Source organism: Pinus tabuliformis, chromosome 2_1, assembly GCF_031772625.1.
Source record: "Pinus tabuliformis cultivar Carrire ecotype Pingquan chromosome 2_1, CPIR1, whole genome shotgun sequence".
NCBI lineage: Eukaryota > Viridiplantae > Streptophyta > Pinopsida > Pinales > Pinaceae > Pinus > Pinus tabuliformis.
The window spans coordinates 950,183,558-950,209,114 of NC_142299.1; the positions used below are offsets into that span (position 1 = coordinate 950,183,558).

Consider the following 25,557-nt stretch of genomic DNA (forward strand, 5'->3'; position numbering starts at 1 on the left):
TACTTATTTTTTATAATTTAATATTATTTAAAAAATATTTATCTTTCATATTATTATCCATATTTAAAAGCATAATTATAATAAAGTTATGGTTAAATTAAAAGTATAAATCCCATTCTATAACAAATTCTTATATGACTATTTGAAAATAACCGCAAATAACCGTATACCTTATCAAAAAGAGTTTTTTAATAATTACGATAATATTATGAAAAATAAATTTCTTTTTTCTCATAGTCAGTCTTTATTTAAAGCTTTCCTACTTTTATTAAATGCCAAATTCTAGTGGTGTCATCGTCTGTGATAATCAGAGTATATTTTGGAAAAAAATCTTCATTTTTCTCATATTTATTCAAATAAAAAACTTCATTTGATTCAAAATTAAATCAAATACAATCTCCCGTGATGAGTCACATTAGCGTTTAAAGAGTGCTACGTTATCGCTCTCCACATAAGCCCAATGGTGAACTAGTTGGATGCATTCTATGGGTATCACTTTCATGAGATTGGTTGTTCCAAAGTCTTAAGTCAGCCGAGACCCTTGACACTAAACGGTGAACTAATTGGATGCATTCTATGGGTATCACTTTCATGAGATTAGTTGTTCCAAAGTCTTAAGTCAGCCGAGACCTTTGACACTAAATGACACCTACTGTTCAGCTACCAACACCCTCTTTTTTAAATTTGGAAAGCCCAAATTCAATCTCAATTCTGAAGAATTTTAGTGCCAGGGTTTTGCCTGCTTTCAGAGAAGGAATTCTAAGTTTACAGTTTGGATGATGAAGGGCTTTGGCCTTTATTCAGTATATGACCAGGCATTTTTCCTCCTAGGACTGTTTTCATACGCTGTCTCGGCCTTTTCCACTCCCTTAATGCTTGGAATTGATCCTCAAGGTACTTCTGGCTGCAAAGGCTTTTCTAAGTTCTCATTACTGACTGTGATGTTTGTAATTCCTAGCGGAATTACGAGGCTGATTGATGCGAGTCATGGTTTGCAGAAAAAGGATATTACGAATCAAAGAAAATACTGTGCAAAGATGGTTCCAAGAGTTTTTCTCGGGACCGTCTTAATGACGACTTCTGTGATTGTGCTGATGGAACGGATGAACCAGGTTAGCACTGTGTGTAGAACCTCAGTGAAGTTTTCATTTTTTCTGTCAATAATTTAGAAGCTACGATCACATTTGTATTATTGTAGTTCATAACTTTCGAATTGACCAGTATGAGTGATTGAGGTCATAGGTTGGGATGGCAAGTGGGTCATAGATAATTAAAAAAATGTGAAGTACAGAGAAATTGCCTTTAGATTTCTAAGGTTAGGATGGAATTCTTAATGAATGAAGAAAAATAACAGGATGGAGTAGCATTAACGTTGACACTAATGTTATATTCCTTGTCATATCTACTGTTCATCCACTGAGAACACACGGATGCACTTTGGCATGAAACTACATAGTTAAACGAACTCATTCTCGAGTGTTACTGAGATAGGTGGATTTCAAAAAAGTAGTGTTAACGCTTAGCATGTGACATGGAAGATGTGCAGAAGTCATCTTATATTTACTTGTAAAATATGATATTATCTTAGGGCATCGTGATTGTACGGATAGCTTACCTGCTTGCATTGTTACATAAGTTGTTTGGATGAAGCAGTGGTAAAATGGGAATCTTTTTCAACTTCGTCTCGAGCAAATCAAAGCTTGATGCTTCTCTATTAAGTGAGCCAACAAATTGTTTTCAACAAGTCTTTTAATTTAGCTGAAATCTTCTAGAAGTTCAACATGAACCTTTGGTGACAATCAGTCCATCTGAGATACTTCTTACTTCGTGCACACTCATAAGTGCCCTTTTTTTTACGAACTTAATCATCTTAGGATCAACACAAAACCCTTTTGTTGAAGCAATGCACCTCAAGTATTCAACTTGTTTTAGAAAATCACATTTAGATAGTTTTGTGTATTACACTTGCATCCTAGAAGATTTGCTGTAGGAATCTATGTTTGTACTCCCTTTTATAGGAGTCATAACAACTACCTGTTTCTTTCTATCCATTATCACTAATGACGATTGGTGCCAATCAACATTGTTGACAAGCGTGTTGATCAATACATTTGATATTGTTGGCACTTTGAGTCTTGACCTACTTCACAATGTTGACACTAGAACTTGGTGACTGGACATTGACAACATTATGTAAATTGGTGTTGCACTAAGTTTTCGGGTCTTTTCTCTGACTCTTCTTGTTTGCTTGCAAAGAACCACGAATTCTGTCCAATACCATTTTGTTTATTGAATGACATGCATTTTGTCAATGCATCCACAACCATCCAATTAGCATGCAAAGCCTTTGGCAATTTTGTTCAGACTCCGCCACTTCCCTATGTAATATTCAATGTTGATATGCTTCAACCTGATGTCATATTTTTTCTTTTTGCAAGATCCATCCTATATATGCAATATTTACATCAGCAAGTCCTCAACTAAGGGAGAAATAATGGATGAGATACCTGACATGATACTCCTGATTCTTTGTAAGCGCAAAGGCACTTTCATTGTCACAACAGATCACTGTCAACTTCACCCTAGCCACATTTAAATTGCCAAGCAACCAACGAAGACACTATGTTTCCATGTATCTTTATGTCATATCTATATTCTCAATTATCGTGCTTGACAAAGTAGTTGATGTCTATCTCTATCTCTTATGACACTAGTTGATTGCATTGCCATTCAACAAGAATGCATGCTAGGTAGTTGACCTTCCATTGACCTCACCTACCTAGTCAAAATCACTAAAGTCAACTCCCTCATGCTTCTGCTCCTTATTTGGTTGCCATAACAAAAATTTAATTGTTTGTTCCTTGCAAGTACCAAAAGATCCTCGCCACTACAATCCAACGCTCCTACCTCAGATTGGCCCGAAACCTTCTAACATCCCATGACATAGGCAATGTCTGACCTATTGCAAATCATGACCTATATCAAGCTCTTGGATGTACTTTGTTGTAGTACTCAATTTATCTTGTCAATCTGAGATTTAGATTTAGGCTCCATCTCCTTCAACACCATGCATCTCTCGTTAATAGGTGTTGACATAAGCTTATAAAATTTCATCCCAAACTTCTCTTGGAAGCTCATTCGACATTTCTCTTCAGTTAAAAAACTTTTTTGTTTTTTTTCTATCTTTAGTCCCTTGTATGCCAAGTCATAATGGAACTCACTCAAATCTTTCATGTCAAAATGAGACGATAATACTTTCTTAACACATGTGATCAACTAAAGATCTTAATTAGTCAACAATAGATCATTGACATACAAGGCCGCAATAACAATTTGGCCACCAACTATTCTTAGTATATGCATGGACACTACATCGAAATAACCAATTTGCAACATCACAAAGTCAAACCTTTTGTACCATTTTTGGTGACTATTTTGGTTCATATATGATCCAGGTGGATATGGTGGCCACCTGCCAATTCCACTTGGACCCCCACCATTGCTTCTTTCAGTTTTTCAATTTCCTTAATTGTAGCACAGTTTACTATTTTTAGCAGTTTTTTTCGGGTCCTAAACTTCTGAAGCTGTTTTGAGGCCCTAAACGACGTTTTTTTGGAAATCTACCGCCAACGATTACTTGTCTAAAATCGTCTTTTCCGTCATAGTCCTCGGAGAGATCTTTCCAACGGGCTATCATGCGCGTCAAATGGAGATAATATGACCAAGTCACGACCCCGGGAAGTTGGCTATCCAACTCACCCCAATGGGGCCCATAAACTCTTGGTGTTACATCTCCTTGGGTTAGCGTTTTGGTTGTTTAGGGTTTGCTTTTATTGTTCAATAATAAAAAATCCCTTGAGCCTCATTGTAAGGGAGTTTAGAGGCATGTAGCCGCTACATCTCTTCTCAGAGATAAGCTACCATTGCCTAGCTGGTTATTTCCATTTCTGTTTGTAAGCATATTTCAGTGTTTTACATTAATGAAATGAAGTATTATTTCCGCGGCATCTCTATGTTTATGGTTATCTTTGTAATTTGTTGTGTTCCTGTTTAAATCCAGATCAGTGGTATCAGAGCGGTCTGCTTTTTTCCTATGTGTTTTTTTGCATGTCCCCAACGAGGTTGGGATATAAGGAGTTAGGGCTTGAACTGGTCGAACCTTTGCAAGATCAGCCTTGCAAATCCCGACAGCCTCTCATGGTGGATGAAAAGAAAGACGAGGGGGCAGGAGATCCTATCAAAATCTTGCTCGAGGAAGCCCTCGAGCGACAAAGGAACGCGATGATGGACAACTTTGCCCAGATCCTTCAACGGCTACCCAGGGGCGACGCATCGGCTTCCAACAGCTACTCTGGACACGCCACACCGTTTAAGGTACAAGTAAATTTTGAAATCCACATATTCGAGGGTTAGATAGACGCAAATGCCATTGATAAATGGTTAAATCTGCTAGAGGGTTATTTTTCCGTTCATGATTTTTCCAGTCGGGAAAAGACTATTTTTGCTCTTCTCAAAGCAGCCCCCCACGTCAAGGACTGGTGGGAAACCTACTGTGAGCAGAAGGATGAAAGTACAGGCTCATTATTTTTAGCCGCACCCACTTGGAATTCATTCCGAGATGCCATCAAGGAGCAGTACTACCCTGTCGGAAGCTATGAGGATCAATATATAAAGTGGGCCATGCTGTGGTAGGGAAGGGACCAAGACGTGCTGGAGTTTATCAATATTTTCCATACCCTTCGCATAAAGTTGGGTATCAAAGATACAGAGCAGCATTTGGTACTCAAATACCATGGCTGCTTGCACAAGTACATCCAGGAAGAAATAGAATTCCTGAACATCTCCTCGCTCGGCACGACATATCGATATGCCGTCAAGGTCGAGCAAAAGTTTAAACAGAAGAAGCGAGACTTTGGATTTGCGAATCCAAAGCAAGGGAAAGGTGCCCCCAAACCGCAGAACAAAGGACAAAGCCAAGGCAGGGCGACCCAAGACAACCCGCCAAAGCTGCAAGCAAAGAACAACGCCGCGAAGCTGAAAAAGGACACGGGAAAGTGGTGTGAGTTCCATAAGAGCTCCACTCACAACACAAGTGAGTGTCGGGCCAAGTAGTCACTGGTGGCCGAGCTAAAGGTTTCAGAATCAGATGCATGTTCCGACTCTGAGTCAGAACCCGACAAGGGGAATGACAAAGGGAAGTAGATTATTGATGCGGAGCCCAATGCCACCGTTGCCACCACGAAGATCTAGAAGGAGGAACCCGAAGATCCAGAGGAGGAGCGTCTCTTCCACTCCCAGATGTGGGTAAGGGCTCCCCGCTACAGTTCATTGTCGATAGCGGGAGCCAAAAGAACCTCATTTTGGCAGAGGTCGTGAAGTGCTGGGTTTACCGACCACATCACATCCACAACCGTACACCATCGGGTGGCTTCATCAAGGACGGGATCTTCGCGTGAGCCAGCAGTGTCGCCTTCCATACAACATCAAGCCCTTCACGGATGAGGTATTGTGTGACATTGCTCCCCTTGAAGTTTGTGATGTATTATTAGAACAACCATACTTGTGGAAGCGACACGCTGTGCATGAATCAAGGCCCTGTGCTGTTATTGTTACTTTGGGAAATAAGTTGTACAGGATACCAGAGGTAGCACCGCCTACCGCCATCTCTTTGGTTACTGCAAAACAATGCAGTAAGCTCATTTCCAAAACCGGGAAATTTGTTTTCCTGATGATATGCCCTCAAGGAAAGAAGAAGACGGTGGCCACGACCTCCAGACAGGGCCCCTCCGCACGACAACTACAGATGGACAAGGTCGTGGAGGAGTACGAGGATATCTTCACCTCCCCTGCAGGGGTTCCTCTGCACTGTCAGGTCAAGCACTCCATCGATCTGACCCCAGGTGTGCCGCTGCCCAATGGACCAATCTATCTGCTGTTCATTCTGGAGAACGATGAAATCAAGAGGCAAATTCAGGAGCTGCTGCAGAAAGGTCACATCCGCTTGAGTTCATCGCCGTGTGGGAGCCCGATCGTGTTGGTACTGAAGAAGGATGGGACTTGGAGACTCTGTATTGACTATCGAGCGTTGAACAAGATCACTGTCTGTAATAGGTACCCGATCCCACAGATTGATGACCTCCTGGACCAACTGAAGGGGGAAAAATATTTCAGCAAGATCGATTTGAAGTCAGGATATCACCAAGTACCAATCAAACCCTCTGATGTGTGGAAGGCTGCCTTCAAAGCCAAGGAGGGCCTTTTCGAATGGTTGGTTATGCCTTTCGGATTAGCGAATGCTCCTGCAACCTTCATGAAGCTAATGGATGACATCTTGCGGCCATTCATCAACTCATTTGTAGTGGTATACTTGGATGACATCCTGATCTTCAGCCAGAGTTGGGAAGAGCATCTCCACCACATCCGAGAGGTTCTCCAAACACTGCGGCAACACAAGTTATGTGCCAATTTGGAGAAATGCACTTTTGGCATGACCCAGGTTCAGTATCTGGGATACATTATTGATGAACAGGGGGTGCATGTGGATCCAGCCAAGATCCAAGTCATTCGGGATTGGCCATCTCCAACCACTCTGAAAGAGCTTCACAACTTTCTAGGTCTTGCCAACTTCTACCACAGGTTGGTGTTGGGATTTTCTCATATCACTTGGCCCTTAAGTCAAGTCACCAGGGAGGAGCGAAAGCAAAATTCTTTTGGTCTGAATCTCAACAGAAGACATTCACAGGGTTGAAAGATCGCCTCTGCTCGACACCATTGCTCGCATTACTAGACTTGCAATAACCATTTGAGGTCGAGATAGACGCCTCTGACTATGCTATTGGGGCAATCCTTACTCAACACGGGCATCCAGTGGCATATCATAGTAAGACACTTTCGGACACAGTCTGGAAGTATCCCACTTATGACAAAGAGATGCATTCCATTGTGCAGGCATGTCGACAATGGAAGCATTACATTTTGGGGAAGGAAACGGTCATACACACAGACCACCGACCCCTGCAGTTCATACGAACCTAAGGGAAATTGCAGAATGATCGCCATCAGAAGTGGTCCACATACCTGTAACAATTCCATTTGAATATCAAGTATAAGAAGGGCAGCACTAATACTGTTGCAGATTGCCTTAGTCGACCACCAATCATGACATTAACCACTGTGCTCAACTCTTGTGGGCACGAGACTTCTGATTGGCCACTTCTCTACAAAAGCGACCCAGAATTCGGCCACACATACCAGACACTCTTGGAGGGTCAACATGTTCCAGATTTTCACCTCCAGGATGCCCTGTTATGCCACCTGGGTCACCTTTGTGTTCCTTCAAGCGAGCGTGCCAAGATGATTTGGGAAGCACACTACAATCGGGCTGTTGGGCATTTCGGAGTCGAGAAAATGGTGGCAGTACTGCAGAAGTATTTCTATTGGCTGAATCTTCGACAGGATGTCGGGAAGTACATCAGATCATGCACTGCCTGCGCCATTGCCAAACCGACCATCAAGAAGCAAGGCCTCTATAGCCCGCTGCCTACCCCTAGTCGACCTTGGGAATCCATCTCCATGGATTACATTTTAGGCCTTCCTTCCACTAAGCATGGAAATGATTGTGTTTTTGTGCTTGTCGACAGGTTCTCAAAGATGGCCATTATGGCGGCCTGCAAGAAGAATATCACAGCAGAAGCCACTACTAAACTCTTCTTTGAACGAGTGTGGGTACATTTTGGGATCCCACAGTCTATCATCTCAAATTGGGACAGCAGGTTCCTTGGTACATTTTGGTCCAGTTTCTGGTCGATGCTGGACACCAAACTTACTAAGTCCACAGCCTTCTATCCTCAAACTGATGGCCAGACAGAGGTTGTCAACAGGATGATCGTACACATTCTGCGCATGTACAACTCAAAGCATCCACGCACATGGGACGAGAGCCTCCCATATGTTTAGCACAACTACAACCGGGCTCTCCACAACTCGACTGGCCACAGCCTATTTCAGGTGGGCTTGGGATTCCAACCACTATGTCCCATTGATGTGGCCATGCCATTTGCAGCTACTCACATAGATTCGGCTCATGTCCAGTCTGAAACAGATAAGACAAACAACTTCATTGAGCACATCCAACATATTCGCCAACAGGTCCATGACATTTTGGAGAAATCAAATGCCAAGTACAAGCAGCGACATGATCAACATCGGGTGCCACACAAGTTTCAGGTGGGCGACAAAGTCTGGTTGCATTTGCAAAAGGAACGCCTTACCGGAGCCTATTGGAAACTCAGACCACTCCGATATGGTCCTTACACCATTACCAAGGCTGTGGGAGACAATGCATTTGAGCTCAGCATTCCCCCATTCCTTGGCCTGCACCCAGTGTTCAATGTGGATCGCCTTTGGCCATACTTTCCACCATTACTAGACACATCCGACATTGCAGAACAACTCACACCCACAGAGTTAAATCCAGATTGCATGGAACAAGCTGCAACTGATCGGATCATGGACACACAGATCAAGCACACTCGCCAACAGAATATCCAACTATATCGAGTTGTCAAAGTAGGCCAACTCCTTCACCAGGGCAAGTGGCTCACCAAGGACCAAGTTCAGCAGAAGTTTCCTCATCTCATGGAGGAACTCAATGCAATGGGGACCATTGCTTCCTAAGGGGGGAGGAATGATCCAGGTGGATATTGGTGGCCACCCGCCAATTCCACTTGGACCCCCACCATTGCTTCTTTCAGTTTTTCAGTTTCCTTAATTGTAGCACAATTTACTATTTTTAGCAGTTTTTCGGGTCCTAAACTTTCGGAGCCGTTTTGAGGCCCTAAATGACATTTTTTTTGGAAATCTACCGCTAGTGATTTTTTATTTAAAATCGTCTTTTCCTTCGTAGTCCTCGGAGAGATCTTCCAACGGGCTATCATGTGCGTCAAATGAAGATAATATGACCAAGCCGCGACCTCGGGAAGTTGGCTGTCCAACTCACCCCAACAGGGCCCATAAACTCTTGGTGTTACATCTCCTCGGGTTAGGGTTTTGGTTGTTTAGGGTTTTCTCTTATTGTTCAATAATAAAAAGGCCCTTGAGCCTCATTGTAAGGGAGTTCAGAGGCATGTAGCCGTCACATCTCTTCTCAGAGATAAGTTACCATCGCCCTAGCTGGTTTATTTCCATTTCTGTTTGTAAGCATATTTCAGTATTTTACATTAATGAAAAGAAGTATTATTTCCACTGCAATCTTTGTGTTTATGGTTATCTCTGTAATTTGTTGCGTTCTTGTTTAAATCGGATCAATATAACAATATTTGTAGTTGAAAAACCAACTACTCTTTACACTCCAGAGTCCACAACAAAGCCTTTAGGTTATTCCATATAAATCTCCTCGTTGAGATCCTTATTAAGAAATTTGATCTTAATGTCTATTTGGTGCACCCCTTAATTTAGTCCTGACGATGTCAACAATAATAATCTTGTTACCTCGATATCTAGTAGGCTTTGGAGAGGGAAACCCTACAAGGTATTTAAACTAGACAATGGGACAACAATGGGGTAGAGGTCCAGTGTCACCTTAGTGAAAACCCCTTGCTCTTTACAGGTTTTCACTAATGGGAGGAGTTCCGATAAGAGAGATAGAGATCAATTCTACGATAGATAGGCTATAGATGAGGTATGAGATGATCTCAGTAGGGCCCATTCGAGAGAGAGAGACAATATAAGTTCAAAGGCTTCTCTGAGGAAGCAATTTGCTCTCAATGAAAAGACCTAGAAAATGAAGGTATAAGACCTAGGGTTTGATGTATTTGATGATAATAGGAGTTCTCAAGGTCAAGACTAGAAGGAAAGGGTTTCTTACAATGCAAATCAACTATTCCAAGGATCATGAAACCTTCAAGAAAATCATTAATTTGAGAGAATAAAGACTAGGGTTTCCCTCTTAGGGCAACACCTAGGGCAAGAGAATTTATGGATGAAATTTGAGTGGATGCCCACCAAATTGAGAGATTTTGTGGCAAATCAAGTCAACTTGATGTTTAGGCTCTCAAACCTCCAAAAATCATCCTCCCTAAAATTTCTCTCAAAGTCCTATCTTCTCCTTTATCCTTGCAAGGACCGAAATTTTAAAGAGAGAGAAAATGGATAAAAATTTAGATTGATCACCAAAGACTTGGACTAGTGCCTTGTCCCTTGGGTATATGGAGTCAAGGATGTCAAAGATAGGCCAATATTGCTCTTAAGGAGGCTGAAATTTGATGCCCTAGCACAAATTTCAAGCATTTACCCACTCAGGAATAATGGAGTTTATGGGAAGAGCTACAAAGAGTTTCAACTCTAGGATAAATCTTACAATGTCATGTATGAATAATGTGTGCAATTTTCTTCTAACTAGCATTCAAAATATACTTTATCAATATTTAGGGCAACATTTAGCATAAAATAGAACTGAACATTCCCTACATTAGACATGAAAAGAAAGATCTTCAACAATAAGGCACTTACAAGACAATTTAGCAAGAAATTCCATCCATTATGCCAAGAATAGCTCCAAAAGATGTCCAAAAATTAGCTCCAAATAAAAAAATGCATCCAATCATGTAATAATCCAAGAAGAGAATAATTGCGAGTCTCTCTAAAGAGGTCAAATTCCCAAGTGAGAGATCATGAGAGATGAAATGACATCTCTCCAATATATATGAGTCCTAACATGTGCTATTATGCCTACAAGCCCCTAAAATCATAAAGTGATGGGAAAGAAGCACACCTAGGTCATAGACCATCCTAGTAACCAATGTGAACAAATGATAAATATCCTAAAGGAGGGCTGAAATGTTGACATCATGCATGCGTAGGCCTCCAGAGGGAAGGCGTTGAGGCCAAGTGGTGCCATGTGTGATGTAGAGGGCCTCTAAAATCATGATGGAGGGGTTGGCCCCTCTGTCTCGGTGCAAATCATCTTGTGGACCCCCAAGTATGGTTTGGGGCACAAAATGGGTCTCATGGGTCTCCATGTGGCTAAATCTGTATGTTTGCTCCAACGTTGAGGGCACTGAAGATGGTACAAGCCTTCGCATGTCTCCAAAGGTGAGACAAACCTCATCTAGGCACTAGATCAATTGCTAAGCCACGTGATCACTGATAAGTGGGCTGGGGCATGTTGGTCCAGGTGCATCAACCCATGAATAATATATGGCAAAGTGGAGAGGCTTTGGAGTGCTGAAGGTGCCCATGAATGCAGATGATGCTCTATGAATATTTGAGGACCCATGGCTCTCAATGCAACACTTGTGGGTGTCAATATGATCCTTTGGTGGACATGGGCCCTAGTTAAGTTGCCCAACCCATAATGAAACCCCTTGCCCCTCACACACAATATGCAGTGCTACAACTTATATCATCAGTTACATTTAATCATTTTTGCATCTAAGTGAATCAAGCTTGCAAGTAATGGGCAATATGACACTTCATACAAGGTTCCTTCTAAAATTGGACCTTAGTGACATAATGGTGTTACCTTCCTAGGTAGGAGTGGCTAATGGATGGACCCTATTAGGAATTTCCAACCCCCAAAGGGAAGTGACATGTCCTCAGTCCTCCCTTCAATTGATAGGTGTCATGTGAATAATGATGGAACAAAGGGGAGAAAGGGGTCTCAGGGCCAAATGCCATGGTCAAAGGGGTAGCAATGATGAGGAATTCCACATTTTGGGTGTACATATGTGAGGAGGGAGCAATTGTGGATGCATGAGTTACCCCGACCTTTGTTTTTCCACCCCTCTTATTGCCTTTTGCTTTTTCTTGATTTTTCTTTATATTACTCCTCGAAGCTTTAAGAAATGAGAGCATGCTTTGAATGATGTGTAGTAGTGGTTAACCCCTTAGTGGTGGGGCAGTTCATTGCCCACTAGGGGTTGGGATATGCAAGGGTTCCTTTCCATGATGTGATAGGGAAACATTGGCCCTAGGAACTGGGTGATGGCCATAATGGTGAGGGGTAGAGCTCATGCTTGGCTTTTCCCTGTTGAAAATAGTGTAACTAGGTTCGGTCTTTATAATATCAAATATTGTAATGATGTAATTTTGTATCAAGAATTTTTTTATATTTTTGCTTGAGACATGGGTTTCATGCTCAAGAAGTTTCTTGGTCTAGTTGTGGCTCCAATTGAGAGCCTTAGGATGAGTCATGTAAAATGAAGACAATCATGTATTGTTACACTTGTAAATGTAATTGTTATAAGTCAAAAGTCCTTCTAGATCATCAATGAAATACTCCAACATGTACCCACCGAATTGATGCAAAGAAACCGCTTGAAATAATTCATTTGGACAATTCTGGAAGCCTCTTATTATGTCGGCCTAATCAAGGGATCACATCGGCCTAGAGATGAGGAGGCAAGCCTATATAAAGGTAGCGTTGATACCTCCTCACGACACATTCATTCTTATTCATTCATGAAGGAAAAGCGAAGTGAAAGGGTCGAAGAAAAAGATAGCTGCAGTCAATGAGGAAGTCCGTTCCCTCATTCGAGTTCATCATCAAGTTTGTTCACACGTGCAACATTCTGATCTGATCTAGGGCATCACTTTGTATGAGTATGTTATTAGGTTAGAGGTCTGATCTAGCAACAGTTTGAAGGAGGAAGTCATTGCCAAGGAGATCGAAGTCATAAAAGGGCTAGAAGAGCCCTAACCCTCCTAGCACGTGTGTCCACGTTCTGAAGCAGAAGGTTCTGTTCTCGCTGCTCTAGAACAATCACTCCTTTGGCATCACGAGATCTCATATCAAGCTCAAATCAAAAGGTTATAATATGTATGATGAGTCTACAAGAAGTGTGAGGATAAGAGGAGGCTAGATGAGCCTGTCCTAAACCATATTTGTTGACTGTCATACTCTTGTTGCAGACCTACTATACTATTCAGAATTGCAGAAGGAGACAACTTGTTTGGGTACATGTTTGGAGGTATTGTCATTTTGATGTTGAAGGCATTGTTGAGTCAAAGTTTGGGTCTTGGAATTCATCAATAAAGATTCTATAAGAAAGAGTTCAAAGGGTTTTTCCTCTCACGATTTGGAGAGGTTTTTGCCCTGGCTTGGTGCCAATATCTTGTGTACTTGTGCATTGTTGATCTTCTTGTTTTGATAGCTGGTTGATGATAATAACTCATGTTAACAATAAGAAGCAGAATCTAAAGAAATAATATCACAAGCAATTATCATAGTTAAGAGAAATTGAATATTTAAATTGCCCTTAATTTCTCAACATGGTATCAGAGGGAGGTTCTACAAAGGGCTTGAAGAAGATCACTTCACTCATGAAGAAATTGGCAAGCATTGGATCATTTATGATAAGCTTCATCAATCAAAAGATCAAGCATGGGTTAATCTTATCAACATATCTACAAAAGTTGATGGCTTATTCTCCGCACTCTCTGGCACATTTCAAGATGAGAATATTTGGGTAATCGATAGTGGAGCTTCAAGGCATATGACGGGACACCATCATCAACTCAAGACTCTCTCCAAGGGAAAGTCTTCCTATTCTGTGGAGCTTGGTGACAACAAAAATTATCTGGTAAAAGGCATTGGATCTACCTCCATCAAGCTTGAAGACGGAAGCAACATTCATCTCAACAACATCCTTTATGTTCCAGGTCTGTGCAAAAATCTTATTTCTATTTCATCTTTAGAAGAAAAGGGTGATAGAGTTGCTTTTATAGATGGAAGGGTAGTTGTTTGGGCTAAAGATTCAAGCATTGAAAAGGCTAGAACCATTGGTGTCCGAGAAGGTAGATTATATAGATTGGCTTCTCCTATAAATCAAGCACTTGTTCATATTGAAATTAGTCCATGTGAATTATGGCATAGAAGATTGGGTCACCTTCACTACAAAATTCTTCCAACCCTAAATTCCATAGTAAATGGAATCCCGAATCTCAAAGAAGAACATGAAGGTGTATGTAAAGGCTGTGCATTGGGCAAAATTGCAAAGAAACCATTTGGTCATAGCACATCTCGTGCTCAAGAGATACTTGATCTCATACACTCTGATGTTTGTGGTCCCATGACCAAATCTCTTGGAGGACATCTATACTATGTCACTTTCATAGATGATCACTCCATGAAAACTTGGGTTTACCTTCTTCAATCCAAGGATGAATTCTTTTCAAAATTCCAAGAATTCAAAATTGAAGTGGAGAATCTCACAAAAAGAAAGATCAAGACCTTAAGTTTTGACAACGGTGGAGAATATACTTCTAAAGAACTTATAGCCTTCTGCAAGGAGGCTGGGATTAAGAGGGAGCTCATAGTTCCATATAATCCCGAGCATAATGGAGTAGCTGAGCGGAAGAACATGGCCATAGAAGAAAGTGTCAAGGCAATGCTTCATGACCAAGATCTACCAAAAATCCTATGGGGAGAAACAACTAAGACTGCTGTCTATATTCAAAATAGAAGCCCTCACAGGTCTCTAAATAATCGAAGTCTCGAAGGAGCTTTCACTGGAAAGAAACCTAATGTGGACCATCTTCGAATATTTGGATGCCCGATATATATCCACATTCCCAAGGATAAATGGAAGAAGCTCGATCTGGCAAGCAAGAAGGGATATTTGTGGGATATAGTAATTCATCCAAGGCTTGCAGAATTTACATCAAGGAAGGACATCAAATAGAGGTAAGCCGAGATGTAATCTTTGATGAAAATATTGCGTTCAAGAAGTCAAAAGACATTTCATCCGATTTCGATGAAGAGGATCTTCCTATATTCGAGGAAGAAGTCATTAAAGAAGAAGAAGATGCTTAACAAGAAGATGAAGGTCCAAGCGAACCTATCACTATCCCTGAGAAGAGGAAGAAACCTAATTGGTTGACCTCCACACTTCAAGATGTTGAAAGACACTAGGCAAGTGGAAAATTTAGAGAAAGTAAGAAACCTAAAAGGTACTCTGGGTATGCAGCCTATATGTCAAAATTGATTGAAGATGAGCCATCCACATTTGAATGGAAGTTTCCCATGCACGAGGATTACCAATCTATAATGAAGAATGGTGTTTGGGAAATTGTTCCTAGATCGGAAAACAAATCTGTGGTAACCTCGAAATGGATTTACAAGATCAAGCATACTGCGGATGGGAGCATAGACAAATACAAAGCCAAGTTTGTGGCTAGAGGTTTCTCTCAAGAAGAAGGAATTGACTATGAAGAAGCCTTTGCTCCCACAACAAGATATACAACCATTCGTTCCCTGATTTCTCTGGCAGCATCCATGAAGTGGAAAGTTCATCAAATGGACGCAAAGACAACATTTCTGAATGGTACCATAGATGAAGAAGTCTAAATTGAGCAATCTTTGGGATTTGAAGTCCAGGATAAAGAAGGCTATGTTTGCAGGTTGAAAAAGGCTCTATATGGCCTCAAGCAAGCACCTAGAGCATGGTATGCCATGATGGATGCTTATCTACAAAGACTGGGCTTTATCAAAAGTTTGGCCGATCCCAACCTCTACATCAAAGTAATAAAGGATGAACATGTCATTATCTTACTATATGTAGATGATCTTCTACTAACAGGTGTAGAAGAACGTATTCAGGAATGCAAGAAACAGTTGACTACAAAATTCGATATGAAGGATCTGGGATCCATGCACTATTATCTGGGACTGGAAGTATGGCAAGAACCCAATGAGATTTATTTGGGTCAAGGAAAGTATGTAATTGAAATTCTCAAGAGGTTTGATATGATGGAGTGCAAGCCTATGTCGACTCCTATGATAACAAACCTGAGACTGTTAAGAAACTCTGAATCCAGTCTGGTGGATCCCACAAGGTACAGGCAATTAATTGGATCCCTGATGTACCTGGTAAATACTCGGCCAGATATATGTTTTGTAGTGAATGTTCTCAGTCAGTTCCAGATGGAGCCTGTCATGATCATTGGGTGGCAGCCAAACATATATTGAGATACTTGCGAGGCACCATATATCACTGCCTAAAATATGAGAAAGGAAAAGATGTACTTTTGACAAGATTTACAAATTCCGATTGGGGATGCAGCGAGAAGGATGGAAGGAGCACTACTGGAGGATGCTTCAGTCTAGGATCCTCGATGGTCTCTTGGATGAGTAGGAAGCAAGAGACAATTGCCTTAAGTAGTGCTGAAGCCGAGTATGTAGCAGCATGTGAAGTCAGCCAGGAAGCGGTTTGGTTGAGGAAATTGTTATCTGACTTGTTTGCAGGACTGTTGGCCCCTACAACTATTCATTGTGATAATACCAGCTGTATAAGACTATCTGAGGACCCATTGTTTCATGGGAAGACAAAGCACATTAATAACAAGTATCATTATATTCGGAAGCTGGTGCAAAATGGTGTGCTAACGCTGGAGTATGTTCCCACCAATGAGCAAACTGCTGACATATTAACGAAATCACTTCTGAACAAGAAGCTTGTGTATTTTAGAGACAAGCTTGGTCTAGTTGATATGTCGTCCCTATTTGAGCGGGAAAGATAGACACTACATTTCTATCTTCTGAGAATGAAGAAGAAATGGAGGATTGAGTTATCATCTGGCATCCGACACTCTTTGAGGATGTGGTAGGGCATCCAAGATAAGAGTGGGCAAGAGGACCAATTTTCTTGAGGGCTGGGAACCTAAGATGAGAATAGTCCTAGTAGAGCATACTCAGAGAACACTCGGGTGGGTATGACCCTAAGAGAGACAATGACAAGTGTGTCTATAAGTCATTGGTCTCACCAACATTGTGCTCTGATCTATTTGAGAGATAGAGCTGTTAGTCAAGGCCTTGCTATATGGAAACAATGTTGGTTGAAATGATGCTATAACAAATGGATAACTAATCTGACTCTTTGCTTATGAGAACTCTTGTATTGAGAATGTCCATGTACCATGTATGTATGAATACCTCCCTAGTTAAGAGGGAGTGTTGAAAATAGTGTAACTAGGTTTGGTTTTCGTAATATCAAATATTGTAATGATGTAATTTTGTATCAAGAAAAATTTATATTTTTGCTTGAGACATGGGTTTCATGCTCAAGAAGTTTCTTGGTCTAGTTGTGGCTCCAATTGAGAGCCTTAGGATGAGTCATGTAAAATGAAGACAATCATGTATTGTTACACTTGTAAATGTAATTGTTATAAGTCAAAAGTCCTTCTAGATCATCAATGAAATACTCCAACATGTACCCACCGAATTGATGCAAAGAAACCGCTTGAAATAATTGATTTGGACAATTCTGGAAGCCTCTTATTATGTCGGCCTAATCAAGGGATCACATCGGCCTAGAGATGAGGAGGCAAGCCTATATAAAGGCAGCGTTGATACCTCCTCACAACACATTCATTCTCATTCATTCATGAAGGAAAAGCGAAGTGAAAGGGTCGAAGAAAAAGGTAGCCGCAGTCAATGAGGAAGTCTGTTCCCTCATCCGAGTTCATCATCAAGTTTGTTCACACGTGCGACATTCTGATCTGATCTAGGGCATCACTTTGTATGAGTATGTTATTGGGTTAGAGGTCCGATCTAGCAACAGTTTGAAGGAGGAAGTCATTGCCAAGGAGATCGAAGTCATAAAAGGGCTAGAAGAGCCCTAACCCTCCTAGCACGTGTGTCCACGTTCTGAAGCAGAAGGTTCTGTTCTCGCTGCTCTAGAACAATCACTCCTTTGGCATCACGAGATCTCATATCAAGCTCAAATCAAAAGGTTATAATATGTATGATGAGTCTACAAGAAGTGTGAGGATAAGAGGAGGCTAGATGAGCCTGTCCTAAACCATAGTCGTTGACTGCCATACTCTTGTTGCAGACCTACTATACTATTCAGAAATGCATAAGGAGACAACTTGTTTGGGTACATGTTTGGAGGTATTGTCATTTTGATGTTGAAGGCATTGTTGAGTCAAAGTTTGGGTCTTGGAATTCATCAATAAAGATTCTACAAGAAAGAGTTCAAAGGGTTTTTCCTCTCATGGTTTGGAGAGGTTTTTGCCGTGGCTTGGTGCCAATATCTTGTGTACTTGTGCATTGTTGATCTTCTTGTTTTGATAGCTGGTTGATGATAATAACTCGTGTTAACAATACACAGCAGAATCTAAGGAAACAATATCACAAACAATTATCATAGTTAAGAGAAATTGAATTTAAATTGCCATTAATTTATCAATATTGCCCATGTGCTAATGTTAATGTCCCAACCATCTTCTGCATTTTAAAATTTTCTTTCTTTTGTTTCTTGCTTGTGGCCATGATATGCTCTTTCTTTTTCTTTTTGTTGCATCAACCTTTGTGGGAAACATTTCCAGGCCCGACCCAGATATGCAGACAAGGGGAGGGGGTGTGCTAAATCCTAGTGGACCCATGGTCAAGTGGACCCGGAGAAGGGAGGTGGAATAAGGTCTCATAATGTACAAAGGGTAGTGATAAGTATGGAAACAAGATATATGGAACACACTATCTCGATCATGGATTCCTAGTAGTGCCACTTCCTAAAGCGATAGGCCACTAGGGGCGGTCCCATTGGACTAGGATAGAAAATAAACCCCCCATTTAAGGTAAGGGAACAAGACCATGGCCATGACCCTTCTTTCTTCCAAGTCACCCCATAATTTATGCCAAAGTGCGCAAAATACAAACAAGCATAAGAACCCAAATGAATAAATTACCTTTTGACCAGAAGCCCACCTTCCAACATGTGATTCTGACAAATGGGGGAGGGGACATATGATCGATTTAGGTGGCAGAGATATGAATGGCACATCACATTAGCTACAAGGTGGCTCTTAGGGGTTGCCAGCTCAAAGAGATAGATAGGAGAAAAGTTTCTCCTAGGTGTAACCCACTTTTGGTGGGTAACTAGTCTAATTGATGTTATCTTAACTAGGAGAGAAAATGTCTCTTGACTAACAACACCTTCCTTCTAATAATATCCTTTTGCCACAATTTTAGCTTTATAATATTTTGAAAACCCATGTACTTCCACTTCAAGCCTGTACTTGTAGGCATTGGTTGTGACTACTGTTACCTTCCACTTTATGGGTGATATCCATAAGGATTTTTTTTTCTTCTAGATGGTCCTCAGCCGATAGCCAACAACCACTTGCAGCCACCTGATAACTCGATGTGTCATTTTCTCCGCCACTTGAGCCAGCGATGTGGTCCCTCTCCCATCTGTTATGATCGTATGTTTGAAGGTGGGCCTTCCAAACCCGGAGGTATGGCTTATCATTGGGTGATTGAGTATTTTTCCTTACTTATCATGGACACTTTAGGCATGGATTAGTGGGGGGATTCACCGGAAAGAGTGGACTAGGTTTGTACTCTTGTCTCCTTTGCCCTCTAGATGGTTAACCTTGTATTCTAGTCCCGTGGGATCTCCTTTATTGGCTACTAAGCTTTAGGGATGGCACTACATGGGAAACCTTGATTTCGGTTGCATGGTCCCGCTTCCCAAAACCATATACATCACTCCCCTTCCACTCATTACAACCCCATTCATCATATTTCTCTCCGAGTCCACATTTGCCCGCTGGGTCCACAAGGAGTTAGCCTCCCCCTCCCCTTGTCCACACCTTAGGTCGGGCTTGGAACGATGCCCCGGAGGTTGATGCAACTAAAAAGAAGAAAAAGCATATTAGGCCACTCTCAACAAGAAATTGTACCATAAAATTCAAAAGATGGTAAGGACATACAAATTTAGCATGTGGGCAAAAGCCAAACATGAGCTCTGCCCCTTATCCATATCCATCACCCTGGTTCCTATGGGCCCTAGATGAGTCCTCTCTATCATTAAGGAACCCATGATTGACCCAACCCCTGGTGGGCAATGAACTGCCCCACCTAAAGGGGGTATCTACTGTTGTATCCTACGCATCATGCTCTCATCCCCTGGAGCCCCGAGCAGTTATAAAAGAAAAATCAATAAAAGACAAAGGGCATATGAAGTAGGGTGGAAAAATGAAGGCCATGGTAGCTCATGTACCACGATTTCTCCCTCCTACACTCACATACTCAAGTGTGGGCTTCCCCATATTAGCTACCCTTGTACCATGGCATGTGGCCCCGGAGCTTCCCCTTTACCCCCATTCCATTCCATCACTATATCACATGCCACCTACCATTTGATGGATGTACCATGGACATGTCACCCCCTTTAAAGGTTGAAACCACCTAATAGGGTCCTTGGTTAACCCCATTTTGAGCTTGGAGACACCGGTACATGCCAAAGCCCAATATGGAAGGGCATGCCATTATGAAGTGTGCACTTGTGTTTCATGATTTGTAAGCTCTTTACTTGATTACTCTCATGATTTGTTGTATTGGAAGGCGAGGAGACGCATCAAATCTTATGCGGGATTGCAGGTGGGTCTCCATTTGGGGTTTGGTCTCCCTATACGGGGTCCAAGCCCTCCAGAGGGTCACATTGGCACTTGTAGGGTGAGTGTAGATAGCATTGGGCCTCCACAATAGCAGAGAGCACTTCATGGATCTCCAACACCATTCACTGATTGCTCGTGTTCCACCTTTTGGATGAGGGTGATGCACCTGGATCACCATGCCCAACTGACTTCACACTTGTACCACACACTTGGTAGAGGTTCCAGGGTCTAGATGAGGATGTGTCTCACCGCGAGAGACAAAGGGAGGGCTTATGTCATCGTCCTAGCCCTTGCAGATGGTTTACAAGCATTATCGATCCACTTGGAGACCCATGAGGATGTCATTATGTCCCCACACCCACCTGCGGACACCACATGTGACTTGCTTGGATATCAAGCGACCAACCCCTTATTCAATATGTCTGGAGCCTATTCTCACACTTTGGCACACTTTGGACTCCACTAGGCCTTCTCAATGGCCCAACGACTCATTATGTTTACTATTTTTCCCTCTTGAGAGGCTTATCTTTCTATTTTGGAGCTATCTTGGTGGGCTTGTCACCAAGTCATATCATTATTGTACATTATTTTATTATTTGGGGCTTAATTAGGCCTAATTAGGCAAATTAAACTCATTAAAAGGATATAAATTGATGAGAGCTCATTTGAGTTTCATCATCACTGGGATTTGGATCATTTGTTTCTTCTGGAAGTTTCATTGGCCCTTTTGATGGATGAATTGAGATCTAAATGCATTTCGATGTTTGGAAGAGCTTAATGTCTTGTCTTGGAGCTTCCATTTCATTGCATTTTGATGATTGGAATAATTTCACTATACTTGTGAGTACCTTTTTCATGTTTATTTGTAATTTTGTCTCATAAATTGTCTATGGAATATTTTTGTTCATGAAGCTAGTGTAGCTGCTCTTTATGCGAAGTTGCTGGGCTTGTCTTTGTGAGGGATTTTCATATGATCATTGGAAGTATGGTGAATTATTGTCCTAGAGCAACATGAATGTTCATGAATTGCCTTGATAAGTCATTGTTTGCAATATAAAGAAGTATAAATTTCCCTTTGTAACCTAGTTGCTGCTTAGGCCATATGAAGTTGCTGGGGAATTCCTTGGTTGGAATTAAGCATATCTAAATGTTGATTTCATTTGACTCCATTCTCCCAATTGGCTAGGCACTGGTCTAGTCCAAGGTGATCACCAAACGAATATCTTTTACACCTCCTTTTCCTCTTTTCTAGGCCTAACCCTAGTAGGTCACCTAGGGCATCAAGTGAAATCTTTTGTAGCCATTCAAAACCCTTGAATTTTGGTCCACTACTGCGTTGGGGTTTTCTCAAGAGGTCCTCCAAGTTTGAGGCAAATTTGACAGTGGAATCCCGAGATATAGCAAGCCCTAGCCATAAGACCATCTCTTTCCCTAGGTTGATTTGGGTTAGTGTCCTCACTTGGATCATTGCATTTAAAATTCAAGAGAGAATTTGTCCTTTGATCCTATTCTCCTCCCTAAATAGGTCAAGCCCCTCTAGTGTTGATCAACTCCACATCCTTGACCTAGTTTGGGTCCACTTTGGTTCTTTGTGGTCCCGCAACTTTATAACTCAAATTCCACAAGGATTGCATAGAAACCACTTCTCCATAAGGATTCTTAGGTCAAGGAAACATCTTGTGAAGGGACATTCCTCAAACCTAGGCTTAAGCATCTTCTTAACCCTTCCTAGAGAGCCCATCACCTTGCTTCTTAAGCAAGTAAGCCACTCAATTGAGTCTCTCTTGTGAATAGGTTCTAGGGATCACTCTCTCCCCATTCATTGACATATTCATCCTTGTGATTCCTCTTACATTGGGTCTCCTCCCATTGGTGAAAGCCCGTAAAGAGCAGGGAGCTATAATTGAGGTGACAATGGGCTATTGCTTCATTGTTGCCACTTGACCTAGTAGTTGCTCTATAGGTTCCCCTACTAGGACCCCTGTTAGTTTGAACAGTAACATTTTTGGCGCCGTTGTCGGGGACATGAGACGCGTGTTTTGTTTCCCTTATGATGTTATTGTATATCATTCTTGGCGACTCCACTGGAAGAACGAAGCCCTAGTTCTTCTCTGAACTTTAAGGTCAATGCTTGTAGGGTGAAGTAAGCATTTCTTTAGGCATCTCTAAATTCACCTTGGCGACTCCTACATAATTCACATGTATATCTCAATAGGATGTCTTTCTTTGATGATTTACCTGCCTTGGACATCACTGGCATCCTTGGACACCCTAATCACGTCACAAGGAAGATGGTGTGTGGGGTACCCTTGTTTGATGGCGATCCACTCTCTGCAATTGATCACGTGGAAAGTTTTATTGCACATACTTCAAAGATGAAAGTGGTCCACCAAGATGTCCTTATGCTATTGTTCATGAGATCCCTCCATGGTCATTATTCATGGTTGCATAATCATGAACCTAGGAGCATATCATCCATTGAGGAATTCTTTGATGTCTTTCTCCGACATTTTCATATATGCCCTACACTAAATATTCAAGAGGAAGCCTTCATTAAGCATCATGATGTAGATGGTGAGCAGGGAGGAGGGTCCTCATTGGGTCCACAACGAAAAAAGTGATGAAGATAATTTTGAAAACACGTTTGATAGGGATGATGAGCCTATGGAAAGCTAAGTCGAGGTTAACCCTACATTTTCCAAGGATACTATTTTTGACAACCCACCTTTTGGAGACCTTGGAGAAGGTGACCTTGTAACCCCTTCAAACATTGATATCGGTGACTATTTACATATTGAAGAAGGGAAATGGGAAATTCAAGGGGATTGTTTCTACAAAGACCCTATTTATGACACCTATGATGATGATATCAATAGGACCCTTGTCATTCCTCACATCCCTGGGGTTGTAGTTGAATTGCATGTGGACTCTTTCCTCAACCCTCATTGTACTAATGGATCCTTTCTCTCACCTGAGTATAATTATCATGAGCAACCTATCTATTGTGTCTCCCCATGTCATCAATCTCCCTTTCCTTCCAATCATGACCCTATGGCAGTCATAAAGCACGATATACATGATAAAGACCATGATGAGGGTGATATGCCTGATGTTGCCATCCATCAAAGGTTTATGAGCTATTGTTGATATCTCTATCTTTTGGTTGGAAGAAAGGATCCCATGGAATAGATTACATCCCCTTGTTCCCTCTCCTTCTATGATTCTCCATGTGTGGTCATTTCATTTTCCCGCCTCCTGCCCTTGTGACCTTCCATGTTGTCATTCCTGCCTTTGCCTTTCGATCCATCGCATGAGTAAGCAAAAGGGCAGTTGTATTCATATTGACTTGATGATATGTTGGTTGCATTGGGTTTATTATTATACTGAGTACTTGGGGGAAGTAATATGCATGTTAGGATAGGATGCATTGCATATTGATTTTTGCATTAGAACTAACATCATATGATATTATCATGCTAGATTAAAATTGCATTTAGAATTAAATTGTTATTTCTTATTGATTTCTTTTATGGCCTAATACAAGCATGGGTGATCATAAGACACCACAAAAACATGCTGCCCTGTGTGCATGATTTGTGATATGTGCAGGTGACAGGTTTGCTGTCCCAAGAGATTGCTGGTGTTCTCATGACCTCCCCGTTCGAGTACGTTCTTGCACTCTTCTGAGAGGTCATGTCCTAGTTGGAGCTAGATGTTACCCACCACTTTACGGGTGATATCCATAGGGAATTTTTTTTCTCGTAGATGGTCCGTAGTTGACAGCTAGCAGCCCCTTGCAGCGAACAAATATGCCATTTTCTCTGCCACCTAAGCCAACCATGTGGTCACTCGCCCATCTGTTATGATCGTATGTTTGAAGATGGGCCTTCCAAACTTGAATGTATGACTTATCATTGGGTGATTGAGTATTTTTGTTTACTTATCATGAACACTTTGGGCATGGATTAGTGGGGGGATTTGGCGTAAAGAGTGGACTAGGTTTGTACTCGTCTCTTCTGCCCTCTGGATGGTTAACCTTGTATTCTAGTTTCATGGGATCTTTTTTATTGGCCACTAGGCTTTACGGATGGCACTACATGGGGACACCACTTGTCACTTTCTTGGATATCTAGGGGCCAACCCCTTATTCACTATGTTTGGAGCCTATTCTCACACCTTGGCACACTTTGGACTCAATCAGGCCTTCTCAATGGCCCAACGACTCATTATGTTACTATTTTGCCCTCTTGAGAGGCTTATCTTTCGGTTTTGGATATATCTTGGTGGGCTTGTCACCAAGTCATATCATTATTTTATTATTTGGGGTTTAATTAGGCCTAATTAGGCAAATCGAAATCACTAAGAAGGATATAAATTGATGAGAGCTCCTTTGAGTTTCATCATCACTGGGATTTGGATCATTTGTTTCTTTTGGAAATTTCTCTGGGCCTTTTGATGGATGAATTGGAGATCTAAATGCATTTCGATGTTTGGAAGAGCTTAATGTCTTATCTTGGAGCTTTGATTTCTTTGCATTTTGATGATTGGAATAATTTCGCTAAACTTGTGAGTACTTCTTTCATGTTTATTTGTAATTTTGTCTCATAAATTGTCTATGAAATATTTTCGTTCATGAAGCTAGTGTAGCTGCTCTATGCGAAGTTGCTGGGCTTGTCTTTGCGAGGGATTTTCATATGATCATTGGAAGTATGGTGAATTATTGTCCTAGAGGCACATGAATGTTCATGAATTGCCTTGATAAGTCATCGTTTGCAATATAAAGAAGTGCCAATTTCCCTTTGTAACATAGTTACTACTTAGGCCATATGAAGTTGCTGGGGAACTCCTTGGTTGTAATTAAGTATATCTATGTTGATTTTATTTGACTCCATTCTCCCAATTGGCCAAGCACTGGTCTAGTTCGAGGTGATCACCAACCAAATATGTTTTACACCTCCTTTCCCTCTATTCTAGGCCTAACCCTAGTAGGTCACCTAGGGCATCAACCAAAATCTTTTGTAGCGATTCAAAAGCCTTGAATTTTGGTCCAGTACTATTTTGGGGTCTTCTCAAGAGGTCCTCTAAGTTTGAGGCAAATCCGACGGTGGAATCCCGAGATATAGCAAGCCCTAGCCATAATACCATCTCTTTCCCTAG

At 41.5% G+C, this 25,557-nt stretch overlaps 1 protein-coding gene across 2 annotated transcripts in view; it reads left to right on the plus strand.

Annotated features, from left to right (window-relative positions):
- Nucleotides 1-499: 499 nt before the first annotated feature.
- LOC149203798 (glucosidase 2 subunit beta-like) overlaps nt 500-25,557 on the plus strand; it is a 138,763-nt gene continuing 113,705 nt past the window's right edge. For both annotated transcript variants that reach the window (XR_016253970.1, XM_089403553.1), the window contains exons 1-2: nt 500-894; nt 999-1,112. Coding sequence is in view for 1 of the 2 variants with exons in the window: in XM_089403553.1 (XP_089259679.1) it covers nt 777-894; nt 999-1,112 (232 nt within the window). In the remaining variant the exon portion in view is untranslated. The remainder of the gene's footprint in view (nt 895-998; nt 1,113-25,557) is intronic.